A 12221-nucleotide genomic window follows, 5' to 3' on the forward strand; every position below is an offset into this window, starting at 1 on the left:
CAGCAAATGCAAGCTATCATCAATGCTAACGGCAGTCTGACTAAACGTTAAGAGCGTGAGCCTCGTTTATTGGCCAAGTCTAAACATGTCATTTGTCTATAAAAACAACTAAAACATCTACACAGAGTGTTCCCATAAACTGTATATGAAAGGGAAAATTCTTTGCACAAAAACGGCATATTGTTATGGAGAATAATGTTCAGCCTGTAAAAATGGCTTTGCAACTGAGCCAACAAGGCTGAGGAAAGAAATGTCCCTATGCAGCTCAGTGACCTTCTCTTGATTTAACCACGAGGCTAATGCAGCTTGCTTTATAAACTGGAAGTGTAAAGTTTCACAGATGATTACAAATTTTATCCGTTTACATTTTGGGAATACTGAATTTCCTGGCCAATCTTTGCAAGAAGGCTTAACTTTGTCTCCTGATCTCCTGCAATTTTTCAGATTTTAAGGAAATATTTATTTCTAACTTTTTTTATTTGAAACAAGCACATATACAAAAAAGGAAAGAAATAGAAAAAGGAAAACAAGAAAATCACTCAGAGAGCTCTGTTCTCCACCAGGAGAAATGTAATTTTTGTCTTGAATTCCTGTCTCATTTCATACTCAACTCTCTACTCAAGTATCATGAATTTTGGTTTAGAAGATTAACCCTGCCTCATCGCTTGTCACAGGATTAGAAATGAGTATATCAGAGAAACGAGTACATCAGGGGGACAGCTCAGGTTATGCGGTTTGGAGACAAAGTTAGAGAGGAAAGGCTGAGACCTTTGGACATGTGCAGAGGAAGGGATACTGGATATATTGGACAAAGGATGGTGAATGTGAAGATGCCAGGCAGGAGGAAAAGAGGAAGAATACAGAGACTCATGGATGTAGTGAAGGATGACATGCAGAGGTTTGGTGTCACAGCAGACGATGCAACAGGTAGAGTAAGATGCAGGCGACCCCTTAAAGGAGCAGCCAAAAGAAGAAGAGCGTGATATCACTGAAATCATGCTTTTCATATACAGCACATTGTATACAATACAAATTTTTTGAGGGGGAACAAAGTGTCTGTACTGAAAGTGAGTAATAGTGATGGACGGTGCATCACTTTTGTTTTCTTTCCAGAACCGTTTGGAATAATGGCACAGTTATGTGAACGTTTAATGCATTTCTCTGACACCGCACTTTTCTGCTTTAATGAATAAAGTGGCGCAGGCTTCAGTGGGGGAAAGTGATAGCCGTTAAGTAGGTTTAATTGGCATCACGCTGCTATTCCCCACCAGTTTAATGACCAAATCTAAAAATGTAAGCTGAAAACACGTCGGCATGACACTAAAAGCAGAGTTCAAAGATTATGGAGTTGCGATTCATGACTGTCCAATTATTCTTTAAAAGGGTCAGATGAGTGACTTTATCTTAAGGTCACACACAGGAAGATACCGTCAATGAGAAACTAAAGCGCAGTGTTTTTGACATTTAAATCCTTCCTGCATGAAAAAAAACCCCCCAGATACAGCAAGCGTTAACATGTACAGTCCATGCCACGTTTACTATTCTAAGTGCAATATTTTAAGCGTTATGGCTATCCAAACACCAGAGGGTGAAAACAATCGTTCACTAGACTTCACTTTAATGTAACGAAAATAGCTTAGATCCATTTTTAATAGCAGCAGAAAAGCACATGCAGTCATTACAGCAGCTCAGAGAGCACAGCTCCTCTTTGTCACTTTGATCAGTAGTCAGAGCCTCCAAATTTAGGTTTCACTATCTCACCTAAATCTAGTCTTCCTGACGCCGAACGTCATTAATCAAAACGGCTGGCCTATTCTCAGGATGCACCATGATCATTTCTCAAAGTGAGAGTATTAAACTAGAATAGAACATGTGGTGGGGACACGATTTCTCCAAAAAATGACTAAATTATTTAAACATACATTCATTTCAATCACGTTAATAATGAACCAAGAGAGAAAGCCTTCCTGAAATATGTTGGGGTAATGAAAGATTATGTGTAGACCAATGTTCTTCCTCACAATGAATACAATTAGAAAATGAGTTCTGGAAATGTTGGGATGCTGTGTTAAATCTAAATTAAAAACTACTAAGTTACAAATTCCATAAACCCAAATTGTAATATAACATAGAAACCATATCAAATGTTTAAACTGAGAAAATGGACCATATAGGAAAAAATATAAGCTGCATTTGAATTTGATGGCAGTTTTGATTTCAAAAAAGTTCTGGGAGCTGAGGAGAGCAGCGATGGATTTATCCCCCGATCTTGTCTGACAGGATTCTACCTGATCAACAGACCTGGATCTTCTTTGTTGCATTTTTCATTTCATGATGCTCCGAATATTTTGAGCGGCTGAAAAGTCTGGAGTGCAGGCAGGCCAGTTCAGTGCACTCTTCTGCAATAAAGCCACGCTGTCGTAGATCCCAAAGATCACGAGCTTCCAATGTTCATTTATCCAGATTCTCTGAATCTTTCGATTGTATAAATGTAAGTGGTATATTTTCTCAGTTTAAACCTTTGATTTCTCGTTCTATCGTGTTACACCCCTATGTGACCCCTACCCACCTTGCAGTGGCAGGGCAAGAGTGTAGGTGTTGCCAAGGCTTAATTATCAACCATTTTTTTGGTTGTTTTTTAAGCTAACTAACTAGTTAGGTAATTCTACAGACTCTACTGTCAGTCTCCACTCTATGTTGCTGCTTTTGAGCCAGGTGGTAACATAAATGGGGTTTTCGTGCGAGACTAAACACAGGTGTGTTTCTGTTAGTTGTTTTTGGTGAGATGAGTGATGGTTTACTTTCACTAGAACTGAGGATTCTAGGATTTCACTAGAACTGAGCAAATACTCTTTAGCAGGTGTGTTTCAGCTAGGTGGCGTGGCTGTACTGCCCTTCTATTAAAGCAGGTGTTTATTTTTGCTTTGCTGTCTTAGTTTATTATGTTTGATGGTTGTCCTGAGTGGAGCTAAGCCTCAGTGTTCAGCAGTGAATGGCATCTTTGGTCTGCTGCCTGCTCGTGATTTTTATGTTTAAAGTTCCTTTACGCTTGGTACACCACTGAAGGTTAGCTAGGTGAAATTAGTTTGGGGTTTTCAGTTTTATTATTGTATATTTGCTTGAGAGTTGCTCAAAGTTAAAACAGTAACACTGACTTTTGTAGGAAATTTTGTGAGAAGGTTGAGGCAGTTTTATTAGTTATGGCCCAATGGTTGTAGCAGGGAAGCATTTAGCTGCGCAGGCATGCCGTGTTCAGCTTCAGCTTTGTGTGGACATGCTTGTGTGCATCTTTATCAGTGGTTATGGATGCCTAATGATGACATGAGTGTTTTGTGCTTTGACCTCTGGTGTTGCAAAGAGATTGGCCCACTTCTGGTGGATCACTTGTGAATGTTGCTGCCCGGTTGAGCCACATTTGTTGAGATTGTGTCATGGGCATGATTCCCCATTTGTGGTTGGTCACCAGTACACTTGCTTTACTCACTTTTTTGGATATAGTAATGTGTTGTATAGGAACAGGTTGCATGTAACCATTTGTGCTGTGGAGACAACAGATCACTTTTGGTTGGGATTATTGGTTCCTACTTTGGTTTGTGTGTGGACTAATTCTTCTATGTGTGTGTGTGTGTGTGTGTGTGTGTGTGTGTGTGTGTGTGTGTGTGTGTGTGTTGTGTGTTCAATTTGACAACTTGTATGATCCTCTTGTAAGGGCATTCATGTATGTTTAGCAAAGTCTACTTATGCGAAAGCATTTGATGGGCACTGGTCAGACACATACTTGTTCCTGTTGCCAGCCACACATGTCCTTTCAGCATTGATCTTTCAGGTCTGGAAGACGACTGACTGACATTTTTTAGTATTTTAAGGCCCCTGGAGGAAACTGGGGTCGTGTTACAGCTTTTTGCAACCTCTACCCAACCTACAGAGCAGTGCAAGAGTCTAAAGTGTCAATTGTCTACAACTGAGATAAACTTGTAATTTAAAATAAAATGAATCTTTCTAAAAACTCTGGTGTCAGTCTCAACTCCACATTATGGTTTTGAGCAAGGTTATAACAGAGTTTGAGAATTTCAAATCATTGCATTCTGTTTTTATTTAGATTTTTACACAGTGTAAAGTATTTTGGACTCAATTTGTATTTATTTTCTACGTGATTGTATAGACAAAGTGTGAGGAAATTTGTCCAGGAGTTACAGGCTAAAACAGGACTTTGAATGCATTTGTTATTTAACAGAAACTGCAGTATTTAAAATGGATAAAGATGCACTGAAATGTAGCAAGGACATTTAGTTCAAATGATTAAGATAATACTTAAGATCAGAATGCTAGCTTTAAATTTGATATGCAAAAATAACATGTGTGGAAACCAAACACCTTCTACTGTCTTTGTGAACAGAAAAAAGCCAGCAGGCTACGGGACAGTTGAGATGTTTAACAACAGTGTTCATCTGAGACCTGTTGGATCCCAGATGGTGCAGTGACAGCCAAGCTACACCTTGCTGCTTATATTATGCAATGTGAGCAAGCTTATACTTAACCAACTAATTACACGGCCAATTAAACGGACATTTGAATGAATACATTTCCTTTAGTTAAAAACGAGACCGACAGGCTAAATTGCAGAGGACATTGTCAGAGGATTTAGGGTCTAGTTGTTAAATTATGCTGCCATTAGGTGCTACTTCTTATTACTGGGATGTGCGAGATGTGCTCAAGAGTTCTTAGCCAAGGAAAAAGTGAAATGGACACTAACCAAATCCTGCTGCAGAAAACAAAGTTATGATTCAGCGACAGAGAGCAAAAACTGACTATTTTCAAAGTAATTTATGAACCCTGATATTGATATTGATACTGTGTTGTATTGCCTGGCTGACTATCTAGCTTTTTGTGTGTGCATATGCAAGTCTTTATGTCTCTGTGTGTGAAGATGACAACAGAAAATTGCCACTCAGCTGTTCCGACTTACTGACTTGTAATTGCTACTGTTTGATCACGAGCCCTCAGCTGATAATTACGATGTTTCAGACAGCACTTGAACGCACCATGAGCACGACTCTTTACCTGAGTCCTCCACTCAACACCCCCGCAACCACACCCTTCCATGCCTGACACATCTAAGGTGTCATGTTGAACTGCCTGCGTAAGAGAGGCGGTAAGAAGAACAACAATCCTTTAAATCCTTTTTAGCCAATAAAACATCACAAATTAGGTACGTTAAAGATTGAAAAGGACTATTGCTAACAAGACAACATGCATTTAAATGTAATCAAATTTTAATAACAGATAAAACCCAGCTGTAGGTACTTCAGATTTAATGCAGTGACAGCACCAGCATGCTGATGTTCAGTGTCCTTCTGTAGCCTGCAAGCATTAAGTATTAAAATCACACTGAACCCCTGAAGCCCAAGGCTGCTGTTTGACATTTCCACCTCAACAAACTCCACAAATATTGTCACCAACAGCTGCAAAACTGTTACAGCAAAATTGCAACATTTGAGCTCAATGATAAGAGACACGTGGAACAATTTTAAAATATTCTACTTGTCACAAGTCCAAAGGCCATCTTGGACAGGTCACCTGTCTATCACAGGGGTAACATAGAGAGACAAACTCTCTATGGCAAATTTTAACCTAATGTGCCAGAGCACCCAGAGAAAACCCACACAGAAACAAAACCCACATACAAAGGCCCCAATCAGCTTGCAGCTTTAAAGCCAGGACCTTCTTGCTGTGAGGCCACAGTGATAATCACTGAGGCACCTTGGCAGACAACCGCCCAATTAGCCAAATTAAAACTAGAGTTATTAACACCAATGTGATTGGACCTGTTCTAAAAGTATGATGCAACAAAAATGATTCGTAACAAAACAAATGTAACATCTCTAGCAAAGATGTCATACTTTGACACCACTACAGATCTCATAGGTGAGCAGGCGATCTGACCCTTTGGTGTATGTCATTCCCTGCTTTCCTGTCTACTTTCTACTGATGTATAATACATTTAAGTTTTCACAGCACTCCTTTAAATCTATATCAAGACTGCTCCCTCACCATTTATGTTATAGAAGGTGTGTCTGTGAGAGGTAATGTGGTTCTTGTGATACCAGGTTTAAATGTATGCAGGAGTAACACCTTACTGCATCTTGGTCCCATCAGAGCAAAAATGAACAGACCTATAAGCCAGAGAGATTTTGAAATACATCATTCAAGAGAGTTTCTATGCTTCCTTCTGCGTTTACTCTTTGGTCCAAATAAGAGTCAAATGATTAAAAAAAACAAGAAAAAAAAATGCTGTTTGGTCTTATGGCCCCTATAGATACAAGACTGATGAAGAGTGAGCAGAGATGTTACGTCATCGTGTCCCAAAAAGGCTCCACTGAGCATGACATTTCAGACCTTACTTGATGAAAAAATCCATAACAAAGGGGAACATGAACATCTCCAGAAAAATTTCATCACAATCCATCCATTGCCGTTTTTTGTATCTGGATCAAAACCAGCAGAAATACTGCCGTAATAAACTTCTGGACACTTTGGGGCATCAGGAATTCTTATTGTCCAATAAAAAATTATCACTGAACACTAGTCAGTTCGTGGATAAGTGGAGATGTGGTCTCTCAAAACTCAACGCAAGCTAATAAAGAAGTGTGCGCAAGTTTCACAAAGTCTGCACCATGACGGAGGAGCTGCCACAACTTGTCATCCTCCCATTGTGAGTACAGTGCCATTTACAATGAAAGCAATTTCTTCCTCTTTCCTAGACGGATAATAGCAGCCATTCATCAGAACCTCGCAAATGACGTGTTTCATCGATTTCCATCAGTCTGGGAGAACAGAGCCACAGAGATGGAGGCTCAGAGACATAAGAGCTGTCAGATCAGAGCAGAGTTGGGCAGTGAAAGCCCCACAGAGGGGAAAACAAAGTTTTAAAAAAAAAAAAAATCAGAATAGAAGGAAACAGATTATCAACTCCCATCTATGAACAATGCACTTAACGCTCCATGTTTGGGCTGCTAATGACATGCACAGACTGGGAGGGGGTGGGGAGGTGTTCCTCCAACACAACCTGCCACATCTCACAGCCACTGCATAACAGAGATTTACTCTTCTAATGAAATCCTTTGCTTGCCAGTTGCTTAGCAACAAAAGTACTGATTCATATGGCACATACGATATGCGCCTGACACTGCATTTCTGACACTTTGGAGGAAGGTTGCTTCTTGGATGAGGAAGAGAGGGTGAGAAGAAAACAGGGCAGGAGTTATGAAATGAATGCCAGGAGAGCAAAAGGCAGAGAGGGAGAGATTGGAAGTGAAAGGATGACCCGTCTCTGGCTGACTCCCACAGAGTAGCACAACAGGTTGGTGGAGCTCGGCAGCTCCACAAAAACACACAAAAAGACCTGACTGCTCTCTTATATGCGCACATAAACAGTGTTCAGCTGTGGACCCTGAAACGAAAAACCTCAGCATGATCCGTTTTCAGGAAAGCATTTCTGTTCCAATTTTCTACATCTATAAATAAATCTTGGCCAAAAACCAAACAAACGGATCCTCTTAAATATTAGTCGGAAAAATGTGTCGGTCTTTCAGGTTTATTCATTTATGAAGCAAAAACCTGAAATATTTGTAAGTTGTCCCTTTGTATCATGACAACTAATACAGCTGAATTCTTGGTAGTTAATATTTGGGTGCTGGGAAGATGTATTTTCTGTATTTTAAAGAAAGAAGATACATCGACATATTAAATAACCCATGACTCTAATTGTTATGTGCAGCCTTAATTGTAAGCAGCTTCAACCCAACCATGGAAATGATACAGACGTCTCCCTTCAAAAGGTCAGCACCACCCTGCATGCAGCCTTTAGCGATTCTCTTCCACCCTGACTGCCTGTCTGAGAAATGAATGCACATGCATTAAGACAAACTGCTCCATCTCTTGCACTTTTATCAGCTAGTCCATCTTTGTCCTTAAGCATATGCGTAATGGCGGAAACTCTAAAATGAGACTTTATGGAAAAACACAACAGAAAGATTTTTTATTTTTCTAACACACAACTGCAGACGGCCTGGCGCAGATGATGTCATTACTGTGAGGCCGAAAATGTAGTAGCAGTTGAATTAAATACTACTGCTGCTGCTGTCTCTGGAGATTACACAAAGACACGCATGAACATATCTGACCCATGTAGCAGCCCCTGATAGCTCCACGTGTCCTCAACAGGTTAGAGTATTCCAGACTTTATGAAATACACTTGACAAACTGGGCGGCATGTTCAGCTGGACAGTTGAAAGAAAATGATGCCGACTTCAGATTATGTTGACAAGAACTCAAAAGGGGGGAACCTAAGCTAAGTTGCTGTTTACAGAAGATTAAAAATCCCTTGTCCTCAATAAAATGCAGCTGGATGGATTTTTGTTTGTAAAAATAAGATTCAGCAGCACATTTTGCCTCTGCTACTCTGTTCTGTAAATTATCCAGTGAGAAATTCTTCAACAGAATGTAGCTCCAATCCAAAATGTCCTGCGCTTGAGGCCGGTGGATTATCCACATTAAGCGGGACATGATATCTGGAAACACCAGGTTTTAGTTTTGCCCCCCCTATTTTTAGCAGCACAATTTAACTTCCACTAACCTTCAATGTATGACCACAAGCATTGGTTGTACATTGTACAAATGTCAAACTATCTTCATAATATTCCCACAAATTGTTTTCTAATTGTGTGGGAATTAAGCTCCTCAACATGTTAAATTCATATGATAGTTAAGCTTTTTACAATACTTGTAGGTTACTTGTGCGCTGGATCACCTTCAAATCAACTAAGAACAAACTGAATGCGGTGCACCAACAAGTGTCAGCTGTAGCTCCAACTGCAAACCTGCTGTTAACGAGGACCAACTTTCCTCGTTAACAGCCTACAGTCCAAGATCACAGAGGTTTTATTATAACAGGCTCGCATTGTATGTGACATTAAGCCAAGAATAGCAGAGTTCATTATTCAGAGTCATGCACTTTGATTGGACCTACTACAGATTTAATTACAAGCCCAAATCAAACTGGCTGCTACACAAAAACCCCTCTATGATGATTTCATGGAGGAGTGCTGCGTTATGAAATGAGCTGGCGTACCTTCTTTTTGGCGTTACAGTGGCAGCATACGGTCCACAGGTATTTCAGAGTTCTCCACAGCAGGATTATGAAGAGACCCCCAAAGAAAGTGACCATGGAAGAGGCGAGGAAAGCCCACCACATCCGCTGGCCGTTGTTATCACAGGGCACATCTGGTGAGAACGGGATGATCACATTCATCTTGGATATGTGGATGGATGGGTCCGGGTTGAATCTCTCCCTGTTTTTCGGCATTACCGACTTCTGGTCACCTGCCAGCCCCTAAAAACAAACAAACTCAACTGGGATTCAGGGCCTTTGGGGAGCTCCAGCCAGCGCCCCCTGATGCCACAACGGCTCAGGCATGTTCAGCCAACCACCTTCCGCTCCTCTTCCATCTCATCTGGCTTCACTCTAAGCAAAGATGTAAAAGTTAAAGTCCACAAGAGCCACACTCGCAATTTAAAAAAACAAAAAAAAACCCCAAACTTCTTTTGAAATTAAGATCTCAGTCGTGCGCCTCACGATGCGCGTTCGTGGCCGGGATTGCGCGTCATCCGTTAGACGTGTGCGTAAAAATCAAATTTCTTGTTCAAACTCCTCAAAACTCACGGTTTTCTCACAGATCCGATGGATGAAACTGCAGCGGCGTTATGATAACACTGAAGAGGCGTGCTGTCGTCGCCAGTCGATTCACTCACTCCCCCACCTTGTTTTTTGTTTTTTTACAGCGTAGCCTTCAGCAGGTCCGCTACTTGAGCTCAGCACCGCGCACTGTTGAATGTCGTCCTCGCGTCAAAGGCCTCAGTTTGTCGTTTCCTTTACGGATATATCGTTTGGGTTGGAAAAAAAAATGACCGTTTTATTCTTGTACGCAATTCTCGTTCTCCGACTCCCTCTGTCACATCCATTTGTTGGAAGATGGCATCGCAGATTTACAGGTAGCGGGGGAGGAGCCATCAATAGCAGACGTCGATGCTTATCTTGATGTCTGGTTATTTATAGTGACCGCTTCATCAATTTTTGATGGTTGTAACTTTATGGTTAGAGCCACCGTGCTTTTAAACCCTTAATTTTGTACGGACGTTTTAGTTTTGTACATTAGATCTATGTTCCTAAACTATAATCAAATTTCAAACTGTATTTCCATAATAAGGTGGGGCAAACTGACGAAAATGAAATTCTCTTATTGGTGTCCTGTATCTTTATATGGAGCTTTAACATCAATCTAAGGCTGTCTGGAGCCTTTAAACGAGAAAACGTTTTCTCCAGCACTGATGGAAATAAGAGTTAAAAAAAAACAAAAACACATTGCAGCAGAGAATACACCATACATTTTCATTTTTTCCACGCCATCACGCATTAAAGGCTTAGAAAACCCAAAATGTAAAAAGTTTCCAAATATTGGAATAAGAGTATTTATATAGGCAGTTATAAAACATGGTAAGGAAAAGTACTAAACAGGACATCTTGTTTTCTCTCGTCTAGTGGTAAATTACTCCCCCTCGAGGACAAACTGTGCACTGATTGAGGTCCAACTTGAGTCCAGTTTTTCTTGACAAATAACCAGCCCGCTATTTGTGAGCTGATGTTAGCATTCAGATGTGCAAAGAAAACACAGACAACTTGCACTCCATTAATTGAATGTTTAATATTTTATAGAAACAATAACCTTCATTTGGAGAAAGCCTGACGTAAAGTGTTTTATCTGACATCCAGATGAAATGCTCTCAACGTGATTGACGTGAAAATTCAAGGAGGAACACGTACATGTGTTTAGCCAACAGATGGAAAAAAAAAAAAATCCCTTCTTACCGGTAAATTTAAAAACAAAAAAAATAAAAATCCACCTGACAAAGAATATTGGCAGAAACTAGCAAACCTGCTGCGTGATTTACAAGGAAAACTGCAGTGTTAATAAGTGTGATGTATTAAATATATTTAGCTTGGCACAATATTATATGAGAGGAGTGAAATGATCCAAATAAAGACTGACATAATGTGAAGGAAGCAATTTCTCCTCTATAAATAAGAACATTATTCACTAGAGAGCTACAGTTGTATAACAAAGGATCATAACCAACATCTTTGACTTGATTAGATAAATTAAATGGCAAGAGAAGACATAAATATCAAGGAGGGAACACAGTGGTCCATCTTCAGTTTGGAGTTGATGCAGAGTCCCTGTGGTCTGACAATTCAAGGGATTAAAGGAGTGCTACTGAATATGAGGGAATACACAATTCAAGTATTGAAGACTAGTGTAAACAAGTCTCTGTACTACATAATTACTGTAGTAGGAATATTGCAAATCATGTGTGCTGATATTGCTGTAAGTGAGAAGTATTGGATGTTAACCATCGAGTCTGCTGTGAACTGCTGGATTTGAACATCTTCGCTACATCCTGGAATGTTTCTGGGTGACATGAACAAGGGGAGATACTTTTACGGGGCTCCATCTGGAATCCACAGTACTTTACTCTGTTCCTGCTCCACGATGGTCATGATCTGAGTGCAAATGTAGGAGACGCTGCCTCCCTGGACAATACCTGCAATAGAGTTGGGAGGAGGGTGGTATTTTTGTGGTTAACACATCCCATTGAAAGTTCTTTCATTTTTTCCCCATTCAGTCACTCAGCTCCCGGACCAATGTGATTTTTTCTTATTTTTGCATAATCCAAGCACTACTCATTTTCAATTATATCAAGCATGTAATGAGACTAATGTTGACACCAACCAACAGGACTGTGGAAATAGAAGACTTACAGTTGTAAACTGTGAAGACAAACTGGTATAAGCTGTCTATCAACAGATACTTTTAATGAAAGTGCTGATAAATATAATCACAATCGTGGCATGTGTGCAGAAGTTGGCCGGCCAACTCTCCCTAATAGATGGGATCAGTTGTGGTATGTGTTCATTGCAAAAGCCCTTGTGTACAAGTCGCCTCCTTTTCTAGTCATTAATCAGGCAGACAGTTGGGTGTCAGACTGTCTGCTGCTCCAGATACCAGAACTTTAACTCTTCTTAAAGAACACACATACAGTGCTCCCAATACTTCCTCTTTAAGACTAAACTCTAAATAACATGAAATAAATACAGTTAAAAACAA

At 40.2% G+C, this 12221-nt stretch overlaps 2 protein-coding genes across 3 annotated transcripts in view; both read right to left on the reverse strand.

Moving 5' to 3' along the window:
• The window catches only part of LOC102314531 (calcium-activated potassium channel subunit alpha-1), a 98577-nt gene extending 88219 nt beyond the window's left edge, over positions 1 to 10358 (reverse strand). The window contains 1 exon segment of the mRNA XM_042219730.1: positions 9131 to 10358. Coding sequence (XP_042075664.1) covers positions 9131 to 9364 — 234 coding nt within the window. The 5' untranslated portion in view covers positions 9365 to 10358.
• A 100-nt stretch (positions 10359 to 10458) lies between these two features.
• Positions 10459 to 12221, reverse strand: part of LOC102313411 (disks large homolog 5) — a 30777-nt gene continuing 29014 nt past the window's right edge. For both annotated transcript variants that reach the window (XM_042219729.1, XM_042219728.1), the window contains exon 33: positions 10459 to 11658. In XM_042219729.1, the coding sequence (XP_042075663.1) occupies positions 11555 to 11658 (104 nt within the window). In that variant the 3' untranslated portion in view covers positions 10459 to 11554. The remainder of the gene's footprint in view (positions 11659 to 12221) is intronic.

The sequence above is a fragment of the Haplochromis burtoni genome, unplaced genomic scaffold (assembly GCF_018398535.1).
Source record: "Haplochromis burtoni strain Fernald_Lab_line unplaced genomic scaffold, NCSU_Asbu1 Contig_37, whole genome shotgun sequence".
NCBI lineage: Eukaryota > Metazoa > Chordata > Actinopteri > Cichliformes > Cichlidae > Haplochromis > Haplochromis burtoni.